Source organism: Bacillus rossius, chromosome 12, assembly GCF_032445375.1.
Source record: "Bacillus rossius redtenbacheri isolate Brsri chromosome 12, Brsri_v3, whole genome shotgun sequence".
Taxonomy (NCBI): domain Eukaryota; kingdom Metazoa; phylum Arthropoda; class Insecta; order Phasmatodea; family Bacillidae; genus Bacillus; species Bacillus rossius.
In genome coordinates, this window is record NC_086339.1 from 23,344,286 (window position 1) to 23,370,145 (window position 25,860).

At 36.2% G+C, this 25,860-nt stretch overlaps 2 protein-coding genes across 3 annotated transcripts in view; one reads left to right on the forward strand and one right to left on the reverse strand.

The window, feature by feature from the left end:
- LOC134537707 (DNA excision repair protein ERCC-6-like) overlaps positions 1-9,392 on the reverse strand; it is a 30,596-nt gene extending 21,204 nt beyond the window's left edge. Inside the window, exons 1-7 of the mRNA XM_063378436.1 lie at positions 9,025-9,392; positions 7,545-7,731; positions 5,077-5,219; positions 3,949-4,179; positions 2,281-2,393; positions 1,011-1,163; positions 394-553 (exon numbers count right to left, since the gene is read on the reverse strand). Of these exons, the coding sequence (XP_063234506.1) occupies positions 394-553; positions 1,011-1,163; positions 2,281-2,393; positions 3,949-4,179; positions 5,077-5,219; positions 7,545-7,731; positions 9,025-9,269 (1,232 nt within the window). The 5' untranslated portion in view covers positions 9,270-9,392. The remainder of the gene's footprint in view (positions 1-393; positions 554-1,010; positions 1,164-2,280; positions 2,394-3,948; positions 4,180-5,076; positions 5,220-7,544; positions 7,732-9,024) is intronic.
- A 4,342-nt stretch (positions 9,393-13,734) lies between these two features.
- The window catches only part of LOC134537708 (E3 ubiquitin-protein ligase SMURF1), a 45,892-nt gene continuing 33,766 nt past the window's right edge, over positions 13,735-25,860 (forward strand). Inside the window, exons 1-4 of one of the 2 annotated variants that reach the window (XM_063378438.1) lie at positions 13,735-14,314; positions 14,547-14,585; positions 17,844-17,952; positions 25,341-25,474. In XM_063378438.1, the coding sequence (XP_063234508.1) occupies positions 14,260-14,314; positions 14,547-14,585; positions 17,844-17,952; positions 25,341-25,474 (337 nt within the window). In that variant the 5' untranslated portion in view covers positions 13,735-14,259. The remainder of the gene's footprint in view (positions 14,315-14,546; positions 14,586-17,843; positions 17,953-25,340; positions 25,475-25,860) is intronic. The other variant, XM_063378437.1, reaches the window with a different exon arrangement.

Genomic DNA, 25,860 nt, shown 5'->3' on the forward strand with positions numbered 1-25,860 from the left:
CTAAAAATACAATTTTAGAGTATTTTTATTATTTTACATTTCAAACAATTTGCATGTAAGCAACAAATTAGTATATAATGGTTTTTATAACAGCTATCTTACATCTGTGAAAATATGGCTGGCAGATTTATTCCACTTCAATATTATAATGGGGGCAGCCAAACTATTTTTGCATGTACTTTTATGACACAAAAGCACAAAGGCAGTGAGTGATATTGTCAACAGTGTATTTAAAGGTGTAAAATCTTTGTTATAAGAAACATTATTCACCTATTTTATTTTTAATGTCACAAAAAATTCCTTAATAACCACTTTAGGGGAAAAGTTGTGAACGTATTTTTGACTCGTTTGTGCTGTTCGGGAAGTGCCCTGCATTTTCAACTCGAGGTGTACCTGTAGAGCTTTCCCCACAGCTGGGCCGGCACCTTCAGACCGTTTTCCAGCTCGTGGGGACTGCCGTCATCGGCCGCGCCTTCCCTCGCCTGCCGCTCCTCCCACAGCTTCAGCCTCTCCTGGAAGTCCTCCAGGTTGCCATCGTCAATCTCCTTCCTGCCTGCGCAACGGCTGCATCAGCGCGGCACGAAGCACATACACGGCAGCGCACAAACTCATGCAGCACTTCTAGTTCTGAATTAAAAACAGTAGAGGTGCTACGGGAATGGTTATGGTAATGTTCGCCACGCCTTTCTCCTTGATTAACCCCCCAAAAAATTATATACATTATACATCTGTCCCCAAAAAAAGGTTTAAAGGCAAGGACATCTACAGAATAAAATTATACAAACAAAAAAAAATTTATGAAAAATTAACTAACAAACTGGTTGTTGATATTATTTAAACTAATTACGAAATAGAGACATAATCTGTGAGAAGTCATAAAACCCTCCTCTCTCTTGAAAGAGGTAATATCCAAAAAAAAAAAATTTCCCAACTCCACTCCTACGTTTTTTCGACTGGATATGCCCTTGTTTCATGGAGTTTTCTCTGTTTGTCATAATGTGCAAACTCACTCTTGCTTCTTCTCTTAGCACGAGACTCTTCGTCTGAATATTCCCAGTCACTGTCATCACTGTCCCACGTCTCAGGGTGCGTACTGCTCTTCTTCTTGCATTGCCTCTTCTTGGGCTGTGATTTCTTAGGTGCCTTGTGTCTGCTTCCCTTTTCTACAACAAAAGATAAGGGAAATTTCCTCTTTTTGTTTTTCTTTGATTTACAATGCTGATTAAGATAAACAAGGGTGTACAATCTAAGTGTAAAAAAATGGTTTTATGAAATTTTATTTCATGAATGAAAATAACTATAAAAAAAACTTACAAGAGCCAATAAAATATGCAAAAATCACCACTCTTGGAAATTAGCTTAAGATAAATGATTTAAGTATAATCTAGGAAATGTAGAGAGAAAAAAGTATTTTTACCAAATTTTATTTTATAAAATAACTGCAAAGAATATATACAAGAAAATATAAACTACACAACATTTATTGTGCTAATTTTTTACTGCAACAGGAAAACTTGCATTTAAAGTTAAAGCTCTAGTTAAACTGAACACATTATTCAGCAGTTACAAAAGACTTTTCATATTCTTCAGCTACATATTTAGTTTAGGTACATAGGTAGGTAGATCTATAGTTTGTTTTACATTACATCAAAAGCGAGGCTATGACAGACAGAACAAACACAAGTAAGGAAACTGTGGAAGGAATTGACCAGGGCCTATTGCACAGAACCATCCCAGCATTTTTATGGAATTGACTTTGGCATAACAATGGAGAACATTATTCAGGATGGATGTACCATCATTTGAACCTTGAGTTTTCCTCCAGAATTTAAGTCCAACATTTTACCCTTGTGCTATTTCACTCCATAAATTCAGACAAAGAAAGACCTTCTTCATTCCTTTTTTTTTTTTACATTAACAGAAATTTGCACATGTAACTTTATAGTGTGTTTGACTGTGCACTACAATAAAAAACTTATTTCAAGGTCTGAGTGTTGGCTAACTAGATCATTACATTTTCTCTTCAAATTACCTATCACAGGGAATTTCCATTACTTTCATAACATAAGGATATTACCATGACTTTCCAGAATGAATGTGAATATCCTATGCTACATTCTGGCTTCTGTTTACTGTGTTCAGCACCTCTATTACATCTTCCGCCAAAATTATAAGTTATAGCGAGTTTTGTTCTGTATTAAGTTTTATTTTCTTGTAGAATAATAATTCAAGTTGTGCTGTAAGATTTAATCCTACCGTAAGCTAACACACTAACCGCACCTTCTCTTTGCATCTGCTCCCACTCCTCCTCTGACGGGAGGTATTCACTCCCCTCGCTGTCATCGAGCGGCACAGTCTCCGACATGGGCTTCTCTGGTTTACGGTTCTGATCCCTGCAAACATCAAAGCAGACATAACATCTTTACAATGAACACTGCTGAACCACAGATGTCAATTATCAACATGATGATCAAAGGTTTCGCTCTCCATACTTATAACGCGCAAGTTCCTAAAACCTTGCGAGCCGGCAGGTACTGCCCAGTGGGGCTGATCTGCCGGATCAGCGCCGCGGCCCATATGGCGAGAGAAACGGACACACCGTTTCATCGTAACTCGGAGGCATCGGAGAAGACTATGACGAGAGGCCAGGGCTACCCATCCCAGCATCAGGACCACCCTCATCCTAGCCCATTCAGCAATCTAACGCACTGAAGGGCTGTGTCGAGAGGTTGAGGAACACATCCCAGCATCGGCACCACCCAGCAACAACACCAGAAAACCAGCAACCTCACTGACATACCCTTCAGCAAGTTACCATATGGCGCCTTTCTGAGTCTTATCACATTCTGAAAACCCTCACTGGTATACTGATCGGTGCCTGCAGATAACCTGTGATCCAGTCGAGGCACCTATCCAAGCCTTCTAGGGTGTGCTCGTAAAGCTCCAAGCAGCCATTTAACTTCACCAGACTGAGGGCCATAGCCGACCAACCTGGATCAAATGACAGTGCGAATGACAATGCTACACGGCATATAACAACCAGAGCACCTGGATGGGCGATATTGATTGGCCGTCTCGCACGTCATGGCACTTGGGGCTTCACCGACATGTTGACCCCTAAGTCAGAGGGGTAACTGTCCCAGGTCTGCTCACACAGGAACTGGAAACCCACAGGACCAGCCCCTCTGATGTCCCACCAACTCCAGCTCCCCTGAGTTTACAGCTTTTACTGCCCGGTTGAGGAAATCACCAAACCAGAAGCCACCTCCCAGTTGGGCCTCTACAATTGCTCCTTGCAAATCACACGATAAGCAGGCCCCTTGGGACCCACGGCCTGAGGACCCAACAGTACTGACCCCCCCCCCAAGTCAAATGAAGTTTCTGTCCCTTCTGCTGATGCCGCAGTTAGGGGTTTCCACCTCACCAGATACCTCTTTGGGTGTCGGGGCGAGGACTCCCGGGCAGAGCTCACTTTTGTCAAAACCACTGGAAGCACGTGGAGGTAGTGAGTTGGCCTAGGCACGGAGAGGTTATAGATTTGCATCCATGCACCCATTCCGTGTTCCTATTGGATCATGTCTCGGATACTAGCGCTGGCAACAGCTCCGACACCTCAAGCAACAATCATCGTCTCCTGGGGAGGTTTCACACTCCCAGCAGGAGGAAGGAACACTCCCAGCTCTAAATTATCAACAGACTTAAACATGTGGATTTTAACCAACCAATTTCAAAATAGTTATGCATTTAATTACAAGACAAATTTTCATTTGGTTGATTCATATTGGAATTTGTCTAACAATTATGCCTGTACAAGTACGTACCAATTTTGTGAAGTGATTGCGCACAATAATTAGCAATCAGTCAAAAGAACAGGTCCCACTATCATGCAGCGGACAATAATATTGCAATTATATCATCATTCCAGTTACATGGATACCCAAATAATACCTGTAATCCTCACTTGTCCATGTGCCCAAATTTACTTTTTTTTTACGTTTCTTTGGTTGGAGGATACATTTTTTCAGAGGAGAAGCCCGTTCTCTTGGTGACTTCTTGACTGGCATGCTATCTCCCACATGCACTGCATTTTTTGTTTGTGCTTTTGCAGAATTCTTCTTACGCATCTGCTGTTTGGATTGGTCCAGCAAATATTTCTCAAATTCAGTCAGTTCTTTCACACTGGAACATCATATACAATCAAAATGGTAATGATCAACTTTTTGAGAAGTGCTATACAAAGGGAGATGATTGCATGGTACATACTGCGAAAGAGAGTGGCAGACACATTACACTGTCAAGACATGTTTTAAAACGTAAAGCCACAAATTATTTTTGATAATATATGTAATGTAAACATAATAAAAATTAAAAAAAAAATTTTTTTTAATTTTTTATAATGAATTCTAAAAAGTTCTACAAATGTCCTCGAAAATTGATGAAAAGTGATATTTCAACTGAATTTTATAGTTTTTTTTTTAAATCAGTATTTTGTTTTAACATTTGTATATTTAATCAAAATTGGAAACATTATAATGATTTATTTTTTATGTACAGGAAGTGGGGAAAAAAGAAAATTTCTATAAATGAAAAAATGTTGAGACTTAAGATTTAATAATGGTGGATAGGAATAAAATGACACCTGAATAATAAAAACAATTGTCATTTTTACTAATAAATTATGCAATATGCAATAATGTGTTATGAGTTATGAGACATATAATTGTATGTTCTGGAAACTCTGAACAAGTAAACTGAATGCTGAACCATTAAGAACAGAATAGTAATAAAACCATAAGTGTCCAGAGTATATCTTTATATACCTGCACCGCTTACGTTTACATTTTTGCTGGTTTGCTCAGAGTTTATCCTTACTGTAATTTTTCATTTCCGTACAGTGTTTCCTGTTATCTAGCAATTCACATTTCACATTTTGTATTCCCATTTAAACTATAATGACGTTCGATAATCCGGTAAAATCACCAATCGCCATGGCTACGGACCCAATCATGCTAGATTAAAGCCCTTTCGTTTAAGTTTTCAGAGCTCAGAGATTGGAATAGGACTCTCGTTACTTACGGCAAGGCTCTAGAAGTTGAAAGGGTGCTTCCAAACGGAGTCATTTCACCAAGCCGTATCTTCCGCTCCATCTCGCTTTCAACCGGCTGTTTCCCCAGCAGGAGTGCATCGCTACTGCTCTCTGCAGGGCCAGCGCCATCTGCCTGCAAAAAAACACATCAGAGGCATAAACTTCACTCAAGATCAGTACAAAACAAAAATTTTTTCTAATCATTCTTAAATTCTAAACTAAAAAAATTTAACAAAAAAATTATTTTTTAATAATGTAACCTCATTTGAATGAAGTATTTAAGCAATATTTAAAACAATATTTATATTTGGCAGATCAATGACCAATAAAAAAGTTGTTCAAAACAAATTAATATGTTAATCATGCCTTTCAGGAATCAGAGCAAAGCCATACACCAATGTAACAAACTTCTATACCTGAGTACCAACTGAATTTAGACAGAAATCAACAGTCAAACTATGAGGAGGGAATAGTTGTAGAAAAAGAAAAAAACACTTTCAGATTACAAACCTATACGTTGACCTAAGAGAAGAATATGCATGTGTGATTCAGTCCCTCACTTAGCCACAATGACTTTTTTTTTTCATTTTAAAACAATTATAACCTGAAGCATCCTATTATTTTTTTTTTGCTAAAAATATTTGGTAGTTATCTAGGAAAGAGGCACATCTGAAAAAGAGCCAATAAGATTCTTATAATGCAATTTTTTTTACTTACTAATGATTTTTCTAATCATTTTATAAAACAGCAAAGCTAAAATTGAAGAGCTTTTGGAAAAATCGGCCATAGTCCAAAAAAGAAATTTTTCAGGAGAAGCAAAAAAAAAATATTTTTCTCCTTTGTTCATTGGTACTTAAATGATTTGAAACTTAAACTGTAACATTAATAGCACTTTATTGCTCCTAATTGTGTTTTAATCATCATTAATGTGCCAATATAGTTATACAATTAGGCTTGAAACTTTCTTGGTTCTGGACTAAGGTTGTTTTTGCCAAAAAGAATCTGTCTAAGTGTACAAAAATGAGAAGAAATTGTTTATTGATTGATTATTGATATAGGAAAGTAGTTGAAAATGAACAAGTAAACAACAAAAGTGTCAAGGAAATGGGGGTGGCAGCATGTCACAAACAAAAAATTTACCATTGCTAAGGACAATGGTTATTTTTTGTTTCAAATAATGTACACAATGGTTATATTTGCTGAAAATACATGGACAATAGTTATTTTCTTCTGAAAATATGTGGACAATGGTTGTTTTTGCTGAACACACCATGTTTCAGAGCCTTGATTCCTACAGACTACGATTGTGTTTGTATAAGAGATAGTCTATGCATGCCCAACAGGGATCATCACAGGATGGACCAAAAAACACAACATTGAAGTTTTAGGACAATGTTTTTTTTTGATAACAGCTCTTTAATTGCATTATCTCATTACCGGAAACAGAATTATTTTCTAGTAAAATGTTTGTGGAAGGATATTATTTTCACTAGATTAAATACTTGGAACTAGACATTAGCATGTAATTTGAAATGTGAATGTTGTGAACAGTTTTAAGTTGTTCCGAGTTGAACTATCTAATGTTTCATCATAAAGCTAGTAGCCTATTTGCAACTGTTTAATTTCATCAATGTATGTTAAAGAGGTTAGATTTAGAATGTTTTGATGTTTCTTGCAAAAAAAAAAAAAGTGGTCGAGTTAGCTCAGCTACATCAGTAGAAGGAATTTAATGCGTAATTAATTTGTATATGTAAGTAAAGCCACACTAAACAATGTTTAACTTTGATCATTATATGCCTTATTTCTCAGAAGCAGCTAATCTGCAGAATTAAGCTGGGCTTACAATTATCAGTTTCATCCATTTGTCACTTGTCAGTCCATCAACAATGTAACCAGTAGCCAATCAGATTGCCTGAAAAATTCTAGCCATCCGTCCATTCGTCCATCAAAACCTTAACAAGCTTCAACTTTTGACGGACAGATCTCAAAACTGTACGAAAGGTATTGCCTTCGTTTTAAATGTTTATGGTGTGTTTATTTTTTTATCAGATTCCATATTATGTTTTTTTTTATATTGCATTCAAATATATTTTAGTTCTATAATTAAAACATAAAAAGGCCAAGACACAAAAGTGAAAAGTAACTAACAATACATTAAAATCAATATTAGAGCAAAAATATAAATAAAAATATTTATAGACAAGTGCTTAGCGTACAATATTGTAAAATAATAAACCTTTACAAGAGAAATTTTCTAGTCACTTGGCCGCATTCAAGTGGAAAAATATTATGAAGGAGTGCTGGTCATTGTGAATCGCTCGGCTTGTTGGAGGACGGGTGGATGACGGACAGACGTGAGAGATCATTGAAAGCCCAGCTCTACTGTCACAGTTTCCAGGAACATAACAAGATGTTACGACAGGACCTACGGCCTACAGTACAAACGACCTCTACGTACTTCGATCGGCTCTCCACTGTCCAGGTTCTGCAGCTGTTTCTGCAGATGTTGCTGCCGGGCATGAAGAGACACCAGCTGTTTCCTCTTGATTTCAACATTCTTCCTGACATGTGCAGGCCGAGTCCCCGGTTGGCAGCCGGCCTCATCCAACAGTGCTTCACTTCTCTTGATGTCCTCACCACAGGCACTGAACAGTCACAAGTAACATCCAACACATCCACAACACTCAAATACTACCAATACTAAACTACTGAGATCTTGCAGATATTTCTGTTGTCAGTACAGTGAAATAAATGTCTTCAAACCCACATTTAACGGTTCAGCACAGTCTGCAATCCAGCACCAATCAAACTGCTTGCATTGTAATTTTTTCCTGGCGGATTCCGACTGCTGACCTTGGCCACGAAGTAGCATTTCTGCGCTGCTAGCATTTTTAGTTCGCTCAGAGTTTTTAGTTACTATCTGTTTTCATTCAACAGTGTTTCCTGTTTTCTAAATCAGGTGCATGTTCCATTTCACATTTCACTGGTATGTCACCGTAGTGAAAGCTGGGTGATAGGTTGAACGGGGAGGGGGGCGAGGGTAATGGAGGGAGGAGGGATCATGAGTGGAAGATACAGAGAAAGTGGAGACAAACGGAAAGAGGGAAGAGGAAAGCAAGTATTCCTCTAGTGAAGATGGGGCAGGTGTGGAATGGGCTTATGGGGAAGATGCTGGCTGTGAGAGGGAAGGACTTGAGGTGGCGGCTTCAGGAATTAGGAGAATAAATTAAGGAGGAGGGGGAGATGACTCCTTGCCACTGGGTGGAAGCTCAATTGCAAGCGTATGCCATCAATCAATATCAGAGACTTTTATAAACATTATCGACCATCTGTATTTTTTTTTATAGAACAGATTTTTACAACTTGTTTTAAATACCACCATATTGGACATTAATTTTTCTTTGGTATTCCTTTTCTAACTATATTGACATTCAGTCTTACAGAAAAGTCACACATCCGGGATGGCCAAGATCCTGAACGTGTCAGATTAAAGATCTTTAACTACACTATGTTTCATTATCCAAAAAAAAAAAAACTTTATGTCAAAATAACGAAATGCACAGAAGTTTTGGAATTAAATGTGTTCAGAACTTCTGATTGACTGATTACATAACACAATGATAGCACTGAATAAAAGTTAAGTAATTGTGTTCATATTGATATACATGACTATAGGAAATGATATTACAACATGTATAAGTACAATACTTCAAACATTTAAGCACTGGCTCGAAAAAGGCAAGTGACATAACATGACCTTAGCCAAGTGTGAACCCAAAGGAGTGTATATGAAGATTTGCTATGAGTTAAAACAGCTAAAACGTCATGTCACTGCTTCGATCCAGAATGGATGAAACCACAAATAGCCCTAGTGAGTTTTATCACAAATTGTGCAAACAATGACTTCAATAATAATGCATTTTGAAAGCATTTCTTACCTAATTTCATCACATACTTCTTTGAAAGCTTTATCAAGTTTATTTTTAGCTTCATTTTGTTTCTGTTGTTTCACAACTTCATCGACATGATTCAAAATTCCCTGTTCTAAATCTTCTTGATCATATACCGACAAACCTAAAGCCTGTAGTTCAATTGCTTCTTCTTCAAGACCATTCGTTACATTGTTATCTTCTGACTCTTCGACTGAAGTGTGAGCATCTGTCACTATATTTACTTCTTCCATTTTAATTTTACTTCCAATTATGACACTAGAATACCACTGTAAACATAACCTACGCACTGTTTTGGTTTTTTTTATGTCATTTTCACAGTCAGATAGATAGGTCTAGCAATTTATATTCACTCTCAATCCACTTAGTGATTCTCGTGGCCACTTGCATACTAATGGCGCTAGTAGTGTTCAAATTTTGTAACATGGTTGTCGTAAATAATTACTACTTCCGTATCAATTTTCTAAAATTCTTTTCAAGATTAGTATTTTTTTTATATACGTTTATGTGCTGGGTAAATACTTCTATGATAACTAATACCTAAAAATTCTCCATATTACTCAGTTAAGTTGAAGAGGCATCATATAATGTCTGGTAGTAATGAAGGTTTTGGCTCAAAAACCTTGTTTCTGCTAAACCTTAAATATTAAATCTCCTACATGGTAATAAAAAATTTGGGGAGATGAAGATTACATTATTTTTAATTAATCCACATTACGATTCGTATAAACTGCACCAATAAATTAATGCAACACATGTTAGCTTTCCTTACAAGTAATACTTTGACGTCGTCCCAAGTGCTCCTCCGGCTCGCTGAGGCCATTATTGCCCGTTGCTGCTTCAGGCTTGCGTGTGCGCCGGCGCCCGTGCGCTAAAGTGTAACAAAGGTTTTGTTTATGTAATTATGTGAGGGTGTGAATATCTTTTGTCTTGTTGTGTTCCTGTAGATATGTTTCCCGGGCGACTGAGTCGCGTCTCCCCGCCTGTGACCATGTGGCTCCACGCACTCGCACACGAAGGGAAGAGGGGAGATTCATGTGCGCGCGGCAAGGGGGGAGGCCGCTGGGACATCGCGGAGCGTGGGTCGAGTCAGTCGCCTAAGTGGCATGAGAGAGCGCGGTCGCGAAGGTCACGTCACCGTCGTTCGCGTCGGCAGTTACGTCATAGTCTTTCGTGTCATCGTCATTCGCGTCACTGTCAGTCACGTCACCGTCAGTCACGTCACCGTCAGTCACGTCACCGTCAGTCACGTCAGAGTCGTTCGCGTCGTCAATTACGTCACCGTCAATCACGTCACCGTCAGTCACGTCACCGTCGTTCGCGTCGGCAGTTACGTCAGTCTTTCGTGTCATCGTCATTCGCGTCACTGCCAGGCACATCACCGTCATCCACGCCACTGTCAGTCGCGTCACTGTCGTGTCACCGCCAGTCAGGTCACTGGTAGTGTCGTGTCGCGCTCAAGGTGCGTGGAGCCGGGCCTCGCCCTGATGGACTGTCACAGAGGGGAGCCGTGACAGCCCATGTACAGTGTGTGACGTGTGCATTAAACACACATAACGTCAAAAACTCTTTCATTTCACCTAAGTTAGGGTAGTTCCCTTGCCACGTGGCACGTACCCTCTCTACCGGAGCAGCTGGGCAGCGACTCCGAACCACGGGATCGGCCCTAACGTCGTCAACATGAGTGAAAATTTTGCAGAAAACATATGTGAAAGTGATTAATAGTCCTCCCCTTGAAAATTTCCATGAGTATGCATGCGCCAAATATCAAGAAAAACAGTTCTATGCTAATGTCTCACTCTCTATGCACACAAAGAGCAGGAACAACTCAGACTGCGATTTGCGACATAGGCACACAGTGAACAGTAGTGGTTTGTAATTTTAAAAGTAATTATAATTTAGGACATAAGTTATTAATGATTTGTTTGCAAATACAAATAAGACAAAATTCACATTACTGTCTGAAAGTTGTGATGGCGGAAGGATGCAAATTAAATTCCCCTAAAGAAGGGTACAAAGTAACACTCGCCAGTCGCCATGTGGGCGGCTATCGGTATCAGGGCTTCGGGGCCGTACACATCGCTGCACTACACTATGCTTGAATGCACTGGTGTGTTCGACATACAAGCATAACGGCCTGTGTGGTCAGAAGGAGTCCCGATGATCTGCGTCAACGCTAAGGCAGAGGCTAAAAAGTTGTCACACTCATATATATATATATATATAAAGTCGTATTCTGGTGGACTAGTCCCTGAAGTTGCTTCGGTATTGCCGGCTACTCAGGGGTTCGGTAGAGGGAGGTTCGGGCCACGTGGCCATGGGATTTAGTCTCCAGAATTAATAAGGCCAAATAAAGTTCCCAGGTCCTTTATGCACATTAAGACAGACACTTTACATGGGGCTGCCGTAGATCTGCCTGTGACAATCCGAATAAGGCGTAGCCCGGTTCCGCGCACTTTTGCTATCCTGGAATACAGGACGTCCCGCCTGTGCCGATTCAGATCCTTTCTTACTATAGAGGCGCTAAAGCACTGCTGACTTAGTCTAGTGGAAAAAATGATGGTGTGACGTCACAAGATCCGTTTGTCCCGAATTCGGCAAATCCTCCACTGACCTTGTCTCTATATATAACCAAGCAGCAATGACTTAAATACACGATGACTCGCGTTCAACACGATAACTGTCCAACTGTTCAACACATTGACTGGGGAGACACGAAAGAAAACTATGCTTGCGACGGCGAACACTTGGGTCGATGTCAATATGACCATGGTCAACCTTCGTCTATAGAACGCAACTATACTAGAACTAATTAATAGCATCCAGCATTTAACATAAATGATGCTTTAATCAGTTTTCACATTTATATTGTGATCTGGGCTATCTCGTGGGTAAAGCTATGACATTTTGTACCTGATTAGTTCAGAGAGGGTTCCTGACATCGTGGCTGGAGAAAGCAACGACGAAATGAAACCAAATCAGAACAATGTTAATTTATTACAATAAATACTCTTTACATGGTGATACCACAGGACTCAGCCCGTTGTGTTTCGGTATTGACAACTTGCTGCTTTCTGGCGATTGATGTTGTTGATGAGGGCGCCAACTAGGTTTAATTTGCGGAGCCTCTGGGTAATAGAGCTGAAACTCGTCTCCAGGCGCGACATCACCACATTGCTGGCAGACAGCAGGTATTGACTAGGCAGGAACCTCCAGCTAGTTTAGCCACTGGGGATACGATACTAATGATACTATTAGAGAAAAATTGCTTTAGCTCTGGTAAGATAGTTTGTATTAATACCAGTCACTCATATTCATGCACTTCATGGGACATGGTCTGTCCTAGTCTCTGAGGTTAGACTCGTCGCAGCTCGTATACTAAGTCATGTAGTAGTGAGGACTACTTACGGTACTGTTACCGCAAGTGTGGTTGTGTGATTAAGAATTTTTTTACCTTAAGTCTTCACCATTTGGGTTTTGAGTATATGCACTTTGGTGACGTTTTGTTTTGAATTATGTTAGTCCTGGGCCCTATTTCATAAACACAGTAATAATATCAGTTCCTAAATAGTAGTGAAATAAAAAGTAGCTATTAGTGTATAAATTTGTGTTTCATAAACAAAGTTGAAGGACTGCTAAAATATTTCACTAATTTTATTAGTTTAATAGTCAGCTGATGTTGGTGGGTGATATTTTGATGTTTACATTTTTGAACATTGTGTAAAAATGGCTAAAAGAGAACTTAAAAACAGGAAATATGAAAAAATTTCGAGAATAGAGATGTTCTGTTTGGTGCATTTTCTGGCACTTTAACAAAAGATGTGAAGAAGTTATGTTAGACAGAAATTCGTGATTATGTAGTAGCAATCGGTTTAGTCACAAACGACAAAGACTAAGCCAATTGCCCTCTAGACAGTAGCTTTTTAGAAACATTGTGCATGTCTGCTATGCAGTGGTATTGCACACCACTACCAAGCCAGTGTAGTGCTATTTGCAGTGGTTGCTTAGGTTAAAGTGCCTGGTTCCGTGCTGTTGGATGGAATAAAAAAGGTTCAATCCTTGTGAGCACATAATTAAAAACACCACGTGTTAACCTAAAACGTTAATTGTACTCATATGTTTCCTCTAACAACGTTTAGGTTTTCCTTTCTTGAAAATGTCTCGGACGTCTTACTATTACATCATCATCATCTTCACTTCCACTAGAATCTGAGGATTCCATTTTCTTTGTTAAATTTTTGTACTACACAAACAGATACCACTGCTGTTCTCTAAAAATTGATGACTCTTAAAATGATTTATTATAAAGCTAAGATTGATAAATTTCAGTGCTAATAATCAGTGCAATATATTTGTGTTTGAAGTTTATGAAACACTCTTGATTTTGAACTCATTTTATTACTCATTATTAGGAGTCCTACACTACTAGCTACTTTTTTACACTACTAGTTTTATGAAACAAAACTTATAATTAGCAGCTACTTCTATGACTCCTGACTCCTAATTATGATACTAATAAGTTTTATGAAATAGGGCCCAGAACATTATAACTCTAGAGTGCATTGATTGTGACCATGATGCGCATCCTTATTAACAATACACTATTAATACAAATATAAAACCAACCCAATAGCACCACTACGATAACTTGAACAATTATTACTAACCTGCATAATTTCATAACGATAACAGGCCCTTTAGTTTCCCATTGTCTACCAATGCTCTGCCGACTAGATACATTTGCCCAACTTCGATTATTACTTTTTGCGTTCAATCAATTTCTACTATAGTACTACATAATCTTATTCATAATTATCACTTATGAAGACTGAATTTTATCAAAAAGAATAAATAAACAAATTTGTTTATTAATATTGTAACGAAATTACTGCCGTTTACTACTGTGTATTTATTTTTAATGCATTGGCTCCCTAGGCAGCCCCTACATTTTCAATGGTTTGTGTATAGTTTTGCGGTGTCCACTTTTGGTTTAATGTCCTTCCTCCATGATGTTTCTGCTGGAGTATTATTTTTGTGTTTTTCTGTAACAACAAAAGATTATGTGTATAAAATAAATTGCTCTTAAATAGTGGAACTTCGTTTGTATTGCGATTAAGTTTTGAATATGTAGTGCCTATGGTAATGTGGAATCAACTCGTGTTTAGGAATACTAATTTCGGTTATAATTTGCGAATGTGTTAGCTACTAAATGTTCTTTAAACGATGTCAAACCCAGGAGGTAGCAGGAGAAATGGGGCCATGAAAATACGCCTAACAAGTAAGTTTTATTTTAAATTTACTTTCTTTGGTACCTATAAAATCTCAGTAAGTTTTGTAAAAAAAAATAAAAATTAAATTTCGAAACGCCTGTGTTTCCTCATGTTTCTCATCAGTTCACGGTTTTTACAGTTTACGTAATATAATTTATTTCCTACCATTATTTCTTTTAGTGGGTATGTCTTATGTGTACTTTGTACTATTTATTTGTTAAATTTTTCTTTTGCTTGCAGTTCTGTGTGCCAGGAATTTGGTGAGGAAGGAATTATTTAGTAAGTACTATGAAACTTGAGTCTTTTGGTTTTTTTTTATTGCAGTACTAATCAAAATCATTTTGGGAGTATCTCAGTTTATTCTTCTAGCATTACAATTTACCAGTTGGCATTAACTTACCTATCGTAACTATTTTATTTCATGTTCATAGTTAGTTTTAAATGAAATTTGCAGCAGTAATGTACACATGTTGAATGTAAAGTTAAATTATATAAAGAAACAAATTGCTTTCTCATGACATGAGAAATATAAATAGGCATCATGGTATGAAATTATTGCATGCTTATATTAAGTATTTACATTTTAAACATAGTAAAATAGTTACTATTAAATCCATGAAATAAGCTCATGTTACAAGATCTACACTGCTTTTTATGCCATGTTGAAACTGCTAGTTCCTTGTTGATGAGACTAGTTCTGTTGCGACAGGTGTCCTAGACTGTATGTAGCTTGTAAATAATGAGTTATTAGTTATTTATGTTAGTATTTTACACATTTTGTGTTCCTTTGCAGTCTTATTAGAGCATTTGAATGTAATAGCATTAAAAAATTATTGTTTATTCACAAATAAATTGACTTTCCGTATTTTACTGTACCTGCACATCTTTTATTTTGATTGGTTCGTGTTATTCGCAAATGCCAATTCTGTGCACAATGTTATCAATAGCTGACCCACATGCTGACCAAACTAAAGCAGGGTAATTCTGAAGAGAGCCACTTTGCTGAAGAAAGAAAAATTAATATTCAAAAATGCTTTAATTTTCTTCCTGCCATGCTTTACAATCATACACTAAGAGAGCATTGTGATACTTTAAGTATGTAGTTAACCAGTAGTTTACAATTCTGAGTAGCTAGGTTAGGTAACATGGTAATTATTCTATATCACATATCAAAGTTTATCCCTTGATCCTGATGGTACATGATGCTTTTAATTTAAATTTAATACGTTGAAAGATAGTGGACATAACAAAAACTCAAATATCACAATACAAACAAATTATGTCAGGTGTTGGGGAAATGTTTTCTTTCATATAAGTTTTGCAATAATAATTCATTGTTATAAAACAAGTTTTTGTTATGTCCAGGATCTTTCGACATAGTAAATTATAACAGCAAGCATCTAAACCTTATCAACCTTTTTACTATTTTATGGTATTTTTAATTAAACTAACCATTCACACAATTTAAAAGTATATCTCAGGTAGAAACCTAACCTAACCGTGTGCACAATTTAAAATTATTTTCAATGTTGCTAACTTAACCGTCAACACTTTTATAAAGTTCTTTAATGTAGCTTACCTAACATAACCAACCATGATCATGATGTTATGCTTTTTTTTTTTTTTTAACGTGCCTAACCTAACGAATTCTCTTCTAAAATTGTCAATTACTGTTTAGCTATTTTAAGTGTTGGAAAGCCCTTTTAGATCTAATGATCGGAAAACATCTCAGGTAGTCAAAAAAGGAGAATTTTGAAATTTTCATCATAATTTTTTACGAAACTGGCTTTTATTTGGAACTGCCCGGTTGAGATGGCATGTCTCTGCCCTGCCACTCTGCTGCTGACTGTGCAGCCAGTCGGATGCTAAGTCACCATCAGCATGGGTCGGGACGGCAGGCCATCTTTTCATTGTGCAAAGGCCTTTATTGGTTTGAAGCAGGTAGACGTAAACAGGAATTTTTTTATTTATTTATTTAATATTTGTTGCATGCCTACCTACAGCTTATGGCTTTGGGTGGTAGGCACGATACAAACAACACAGATACATGCAGACAGAACAAAACAATACAAAATACAGGACAACAAAACAAAAACAATACACACAACATGCAACATTTAACAATTAGTAAATAATTTCTTTACAAATTTATAATTTATAATGTAGGAAATAAAAAAATTAAGTTAGCTATAGTTGTATATTTTTTAATTTTGTGTTGCTATCTAATACACGAAAGAACCTTGCATATTTATTGTAATTTTTAGTGATTCTGAATAATAGATCATTTGTTTTACTTAACGTACAAATTAAAGATTGCTTACGACTATTGAAGATTGCTTACGACTATTGAATGACATGAGAAGGGAATGGTAGTGAAGGATGATCCTTGGAAATAGAATATTATGTACAGTTTATGAGCATGCTGTTGATCCTGTTGAAAGTTACTTGCTAGAAAGAATTTAAAATACTAAGAAATTGGTAGGTAGGGAAATTTGTTATGAGAGTGGTACATCAAAAAAAAAGTATTCCCACTTTTGAATTTTTGAGCAAATGTTTGTTCATTGTCTTACAAATTGTGTAAAACCTAACCTAACCATTTACACAATTTCACATTTTGAATTTAGCTAACTTAACCAGTCATTAAAACTATAAACTATTAGTAAATTACTTGAAATATCGCAATGCCTGAGTGCAAAATAATTATTACCATTCCATTGTCACCTCGCTTTAACTATGTGTACACCTAACAATAAATAATGATACAGTTTTAAGACTGATTTAAAATTGATAATTAAATTGGTTAAAATTGTTTTCACTGATCCAGTTACTTTTAGTTAATCACTACTAATTAAAAAAAAAAAAAAATATTTTTAAGATACTATATTAATTTCTATCAAACATGGAAACCACTTGCCATTTATATTCTTATTTCAACCTTTAACTTTCTTTTTTCATACCTTCAATGCATAATGTTAATCCTGTCAAGAGTCATGCTTGTACTTAGATTATTATTATTTTTTTGAACTTATAATTCTAGAAGGGTTGTTGTGTTTACTTGTCCCATTCTTGTGTTTTTAAGTTTTTATGTTGTGCACACCCTAGAAGACTTTTGACTGTGGTGTGCATGGAACAAATGTAAATAAAAAAAGTGCCACACACTAAACAAATAACCGTTGGTAGCAGGGGCGCAACAACTAAATTTCCAAAGGGGGGGCAATATACCCTTTTATAAAGAATTATCGATCCCCCCTATTGAAACGGGGGTCCGGGGGTCCTCCCCCGGGAAAATTAGTATTTCAATGTGGAAAATGATGTTATTTAAGCAGTTTTATTATCTAAAAATTGATTACACAGCACTTTCTTTGCCCCTGTTTTCCCCCACTTCAAGGTTTCAGAGGGGGGAGGGGGGCAAAATACCCTTGCCCCCCCCCCCCCTGTTGTTGCGCCCCTAGTTGGTAGTTTGTATGATTATTTTACTTAGTGATATTTTTCATTTTGGTCAATTTGATATTTCTATTAATTTTTTTGATGTATTAGGGCTGCCCGATCCGTTTGCCAAGATCAGTGTGGATGGGTCGGGCCAGTGCCACAGCACAGAGACCTGCAAAGCTACTCTGGACCCCAAGTGGAACCAACATTATGATCTGTAAGTAAATGCCAAGCTGCAATGAGGCTGGATGTAGAGCAATCAGCATGTGTTGTGCCTACATTGGTGACAGCACGTGCACATTTGCACAGCACACAGTTCTGTACTAGGTAATTTCGAACACTCACAGTGGTTTGGAAACATTATGTCAAAAATTTTTTTCAAAACTTTGAATTTTGTCAGCTGTTGTTATTTATGAAGCGGTTGTAAACCTAAATCCAAGCATTTAATTACATTGTTTTCTAGGAATGATTTCATGTACTGCATCAAAATAATTGCTTTGCTGGATAAATATTTTGCCTGTATCTAAAATATTTCCACGTTTTTATTTTGAAAAAATTTTTGGTTTTCATTGATTATAAACTTATCAGTGCCTCAGTCATATTGATTGGTGATAGGTGTGCCCAGCAGAGATTTAGGTAAGTTAAAAGTTTTATCAACTTTGTGCTGTGTGTTGCGTGTATTACTTAGCCATGTGTACAATAAAGTTCCGTGCATGTGTGTGCTGTTTAATTGCTGTCACAGAAGTTGACCAGGCTTAAAGGATCTGGGATATGTACAGGTACTTCTTAAGGCTAAGATTCATAGTTTTGCAGCCACCACGGAAATTATTTCTCCCATGAATATCATTGTAGGTAAACAAATTTAATAGACATAGTTTTGTAAAGAAAGCTTTGAATTTTTAAAATATGATAGAAAAAAAATTCTAAAAAAAATATTTTTTATCAAATTTTTATTTAGAAAATTTTAAAACTAATTATTAGGTATTTATAAAAACTGTACAAGGCTTTTTGCTTTGCACACAATGTAAATGAAGTATCCTGAATGTTTCTAAGTTGCTTAAATGTTTACATACCGTACAGAATTTAAATTACTTCAGTTTAAAACTTGTCATTTAACCGATGTGTGTAGCTGAACCAACGAATGCATGATGTTTGAGTTCAGCATTACGCCGCTAGATGTCCCAACTATCGCAGAGCACAAAACTGGTGTCTGTGACAGTAAGTCGTCGTATTTCGAAGATAGAAAGAAGCTAATCGACGAAAACTCTTCCATTTCCTTTGAACTATATTTAACATTGGAATATTTTTTTCCTAATATTTCACAGATATGTTTTGACGGTACTCTGTAAAACTTTAAAAGTTAACAATTTATTCTCTATCGTGGCAAAATTTATTGTATTTATATTAATAGACCTATTGCGTGAACCAAACGTGACCTAATATATAATATACTTTCAAAATATATTATACATGAGAGCGGAAATGAAATAGTTAGGAATCTGAAAGATGTACTAGCAAAACTGTGCCATACCAATGTAGCAGTTATACGCTTACAAACATGCAGTGTTTGCTAACACATTTGAATTATTTGGTTTCAAAACAGCATAAATGTTTTTTTACTTTATTTTACTTTTGTCAGCAACACACGTCCTTTTTCGCTCCATGGTCTACTCTGTGAAGATCAGGTCACACAATATTTTGTATGTTATTGTAATTTTGGAAATTTTAAATCTGTGATTTATGTGTAGTAAAGTAATTTTTAATTTTTATAATTTGAAATTTTTTATAGTCGGTTGGTTTTGTAATAGTATATATGTTCCTTTATTTCATATAATAAACTCATCTTTTACTACTAAAATCTTTACATAATATCTCCAAACTGCAATAACTCTTTCTCTGCATAAGAAAGGTAATAAATCCAATATATAAAATTAACTTCTGATAGCAGTTAAAATTAAATGTATCAAAATAATATAATACTATCACATTTACAACAGCTAGAAGCACCAAAACAGCTTTTACTGATTTTTTTATATATATAAAGATACCTATACAAGGCAATTGATGATAAATCACATAGGAATTTTTTGCAAAGCATCTAAAGCATTTGACACGATTAATCAAGATTTAATGTTGAGTAAAAATAATTATATTTGATGGGGAATAGTATAAAAATACACAAATTATTATAGTATTATCTTAATGACATGAAGTGTATAGTACCCATTCAGCTCAGCCTGAATGATTAGGTCCACATTGTCAATTCTGATATCCAAACAACTATCGGGGTTGCCCAAGGAAGCATTGTCCTGTCCTATTAATGAATACGTGAATGCCGCGGCATAATCAGTAAAAATAAGTATCTCATTAGCTTTGCGGATGACTCCAACATAATTCTTAAAAAAAAAAAAAAACCTAAAATGTAAGAAAGTTTGTTTCAGAGAAACATTTTAGATACTATTTAGAAGATTTACAATAAATTTTATCAGATTTAGTAGGTAGTGAATTTAGTAAGGTAGTTTAGAAATGTTCTGTTCTTTAGTCACTGTTTTTTTTCAATCCCATACAGTATTGGTTGGTCGTATATGGTTTTATTTCAGACGAAATAAATTATTAAGTTTGCAGAAAATAAGAATTTATTTTATATGGCAAGAATATTATAATTTTTGTTTGTATTTCAATCCGAATCGTTTGAACTCCTAGAAACATTGGTTAGACTGATCAAAATTGTTTAATAAACTGTTTTTAAATAACATCTAACGTTTACAAACTATTTAAACTGATTTGATGGCGTGCCTACTAAGGAAGTTAGGAAATTTTTTTGTTCTCTTAAGCCATTTTTATTTAACCTTGCAGTTATTTTGACAAAAGGTTTTTGGTATAAATTTAACGAGATATATAATAACTCTTCATACGGATGCGGGGGTTATAGCAATTGTCCTAATAAACAAAATACTAAACCTTCCCCATTTCTGGCCCTTTGATCAGATTTTTGCCATAACAAACTCGACCGAGATTTCCCAATGCTTTTTTTTTTGTATTCGTTCGGAAATGTTTTGTGCAAAATTACGTCAGTTATCGTGTGACTATGATTTTGGGGACACTGAACCATGTAACAAAAAGTTTTGTAAAAAATTTTCGGAAGTCTCACAGTCGTAACTACTACAATAGGAAGTCTTTCTCCGAAATCTACATAAATAGAAAAAAAACATTACTTTTATTTCAATGATTTAAAGGCTAGCAAAATCGTGTCAATACAATTGCATACGAACAGCATATTTTTCTTCTTCTTTTATTCACTCTATTAATTGCGGCATTAATTTCTTGTTATAAACAAATCCAACTTAAACAAAAAAAATAACAGAAAGGCTTAGAAGAATAAACCACTTCAGAGTAACTACAGAGAACTATTAAAATCGTTAAGATTCATCCTGTTCCTTGTATTTTTATCTTTGTATACATTTTATATATCTAAACAACATAAAAAAACTTAATTATTGAACCAGAAACAACCACAAAATACACATGCAGAGAACCACAAAAAATACTGCCTTGGCAAATGTTTATGCAGTGGATTTAAACTTTATGATAGCCTTCCGTGTTTCATAAAATCAATTTCAAACTCTATTAAATTTAAATTAATTCTTCTAGATAAATTGGAGATAGTAAGGCCGTGTCCTTATTCGCCTGAAGTATATAATACTATACTTACTTATTCCTGGAAGAGAGATCACAAAGGATGCCTAACTGGAAATGAAGTATGCTGTACAAGTACGCAAGTAAACAAATTTGTATACTTCTCACGTACTTCCATTTGAAAATACGTCACCATTTTAAAAAACGTTTTGTATGTTATATTTGATATTACAAATTTAAGAAATCTTATAAACATAAACAATATTTACTATAAATTTCATGAAAACATTAATTTATACACGTTTACAAAGAAGTTTCAACAAACATGCACATACACAGCCTACCGATCGTTACTACAAAACGTAGGTAAAATTATAAATTTAATTACTGTAAATTTGTGGGACAGCAATTAAGTACAGTGGAACCTGGATAATTCGAACTTCTTTAATTCGAAATCTTCTTTAATTCGAATTTTCCTCTTGGTCCCTAGCATTTTGTATCTAAACAATGCTAAAAATCGTGGATAATTCGAATTTTATTTTGGATAATTCGAATTTTTGGTGCGTCTAATTTAGTGAATAAATTATAAACTACGGCTCAAAAAATTGTAAATTTATCGGGAAATACGTTTTACAAACAATACTCGGCAAAAGTTAAGCGTTTGACCAAATGCGCGGTAGCTTGTAGTGTGATGACTCACCCTTCCCCTCCCGCACACTTGTGCCGAGTGCCGACCGCCTGCGCGTAGCAACAACACGCAGCAGTAGTGTCTCCAAGGTCACCCCTCCCCACACTCACCCCTCTCCACTCCGTACTGTACAACTGTGCATCGTTCTGTGTATCGTCTGTTTTGTAACATACAGTGTACTGTAGCTTATTTAAAATTGTCTTTTGATGTGTGATTACGTGTAGTTTTTACGTACAGTGACGTTTAGTGAGTGAACTGTGAGAGTAGCAACCATGGCGTCGACCTCGTCTACAAAATCCCGTGCTTATAAAACTTTGACTCTAGCTGAAAAAGTAGCGGCGATTAGGGAAGTGGACAAAGGCGTAAAAAAGAAATTGGAAATCGCGAAGGACTTTGGGATTCCACCCAACACTCTATCCACTTTCTTGAAGAATAGAGATAAAATTCTCAGCAGTGCAGAGGAATTTGATAAAGACCGAAAACGACTACGAGAACCAGATAACCCAGACGTCGACAATTGTGTTCTTAAGTGGTTCAAGCAAGCCAGAGACAAAAAAATTCCGTTGAGTGGTCCCCTAATAAGGGTAAAGGCCGAGCAATTCGCTAAAGAATTGGGCAAACAAAATTTCAAAGCTAGCACTGGATGGCTGGATGGTTTCAAAGAACGTAATAAAATTACGTTCAAAGCAGTCTGTGGCGAAAGTGGGGCAGTGAACCAGCAAGAAGCCGGCCAGTGGAAGCGAGATTTAGAAGAGATGATCCAAGATAGAGACCCAAACAATATTTTCAATGTTGATGAGACTGGCCTTTTTTTTAAATGCACACCGGACAAAACATTGGCATTTAAAAGCGAAAAATGTCATGGTGGAAAACTAAGCAAAGAAAGAGTGACGCTTTTAGTCGGAGCAAACATGGACGGCTCAGAAAAGCTGCCCTTGTTGATGATTGGAAAATCGGCTAATCCCCGTTGTTTTAAGAATGTCAAGTCGAAACCGGTGGATTACGTTAACAGCTCAAACGCTTGGATGACAGGCGACCTGTTTTCAAAGTGGCTAATAAAGTTGGACAAGAAGTTTATTAAAGAAAAGCGTCAGGTGGTCCTCTTCATCGACAACTGTACTGCGCATAACACCATACCAGTGTTGAAATGTGTTAAAGTGGTTTTTTTCCCAGCCAATATGACATCTGTTGTCCAGCCAATGGACCAAGGGATTATAAAAAATTTGAAACATTTCTACAGAACCTTGCTGGTAGAAAACATACTGTCCGGAGATGGAAACGCCCTGAAAATAAAGCTCGATATTCTGCAAGCTTCCAGAATGTGTAAGCAAGCGTGGGACAGAGTGAAGCCAGAAACAATCAAAAACTGTTTTAAAAAGGCAGGTTTTGTTAAAACCGAGGACGAAACTGTGGAAGCCACTGAAGCGGAAGCCATTCCAGCAGCAGTCGACGGCTGGGAGAATGTGGGAGCCGACCCGACCATCTCGTACGAAGACTTTCTCAATGTCGATGAAGATGTTGCGGTGTGCGGTGACGTCGCTGACACCGAAATCATCGCAGAGGTGCTCGGCAGTGAGAAGCAAGACGATGACGGGGAAGGTTCGGAAGAAGAGATCGCTGGAGTAGAAGAAGAACCGGTGCCGAGTGCAGCTGACGCCATGAATCACATAAAAGAACTTAGACGTTTTTTTGAGAGCCGAATTAATGTAAGTGATTCATACTTCATCTCTTTGAATAAGTTAGAATCTTTTGTAATGGCCGAGAGCCTTAATTCCAGAAAACAGGCCAAAATATCATCTTTTTTCAAAAACAATAGGTTGTTTTTATGTTTCAGTTCAATAGTTTTAAGGTCATTTTAATATGTATGTATCGTTTAGGCATTAATCGATGTATTTATTCAAAAAATGTCAACCAATAAAGAGTTTTAATAGAAAATATGATTTTTTATTGTTTTGGCCCTATTTATATTACGAACTTCCTTAATTCGAATTTTTGGATTATTCGAAGTTTTTGACTGGTCCCTTGAGGTTCGAATTATCCAAGTTCTACTGTATTATAAATGACTATTTTCAACTTAATGTTTTTCTCATTAAAAATTGTATACAAAAATATAATGTAAACATCCTTTTTGACTGGATAGTACCATGTGAAGAGGCCAAACATTGAACCCGTCCTGATACGTCAAGGGCAAGTGAACTACACAAGACTGCAAGCACATAACTGCATGCTTGAATTTGCATCGGCCTAAATAAACATGTTATTAGTATTATAGTTTTGCCCTCACCGGGTTCGTACCGAGGACTCCAAGCTCCATGATGTAAGTGCGTTTTTTAAATAATAATTTATTAAAAATTGATTATTTTTTATAAATTTTAAAACTTTTCTTATTAAAATCTGATAATAATTACATATTTTCAAGACGGCAGTAGTTATTTCATAATCCAAGATGGCTTAGTGATTATATTTCAACTTTTATTAATTTTTATAAAAAAAAATTCTTTTTTTTATAATAATAATTATTACGGATTTTCAAGATGGCGGCCGTAACGATATGTGCAACAGTGTTTTTAAATATTTTTTTATTAAAATTTTATTAATTAAATTTTTATATAAATTTTTAAGTTTTTCTCGATTTTCTAGCATAAAAAAATACGGATTTTCAATATGGTAGGCGTACTGATAATTGCAACAGTTACGGCATAATTCAAAATGGCAGTGATGTCATCCTAATTGTCAAGGTCATGACCTTGGTGTCTTAGAGCAGCTTGACACTAAGGAATTTAAGCAGCTTTTGGGAATTTTCAAGCCGTTGACATTTTTGAGAACTAAAACGGAAAATTTTCCCTCCAACGGGAATTTTTCCCTCAAAATAGGGAATTTGGTTTTTAGGAATTTTGTGTCATTTTTGAGGAATTTTGACACCAAAAATGGTCGCCGTGACGTCAGAGCGATCGATCATTGACCCCATCCTCAATCCTCAGCCTGAAGCCTGGGGTCGGAGGAACCAAACTGTAGTACTCATGTTGTAATGCAGTTCAGCCATGTCAGCCTTAAGCTGGCTTGAGTAGTTGTGACTTGAGGCAAAGGATAGTATTACTCCTACTTATTGGCCTAACCTGCAAATTTTTATTTTTCTCCAGGAGTTGCTTGGTAATAGCCATTACAAGTAAGAACATTACATAGTTGAAGCGACAGGTTGTGTGAAGCTGTGCTGACAGAAATTCCATGAAAAAATTGTTTTGCATGTGTAAATTACTATTATGATATCTATATTGTTCCAGGTACATTGGTAAAACAGATGGCATCACAATCAGTGTGTGGAATCACAAGAAAGTGCACAAGAAACAAGGTGGAGGCTTCCTGGGCTGTGTTAGAATCATGTCCAACACCATTCAGCGACTAAAAGATACTGGCTGTAAGTGTAGCGTTGGTTTTAGAACTGCTTTGGAATCTGGATGTCTCTGTCATTAGGAAGTTTCATGGTAGGAAATCGCAGAAGTGGTACTCTGGTATTGTATATTTAGTCTTCATCCTAAAATAGGGATGTGCCAGTAAAATATTCTCAGTATTTGGAAGATTCTAAGAAATATTGAATGAGTGAAAATTCATAAATTCAAACAAAAGTTTATTAGCATTTTTTTTATGGGCCTTCCATTTAAAACTTCTCAGCTATTGATGATCGGTATGTAACAAATTGACGTAAATAATTGTTAAATATTAGGGGGAAAAAAATCAAATTTCTTTTTTTTCTATTTTTCCAGCGTGGAACTGCAATTCTGTAGACATGCTGTGACTTATGCA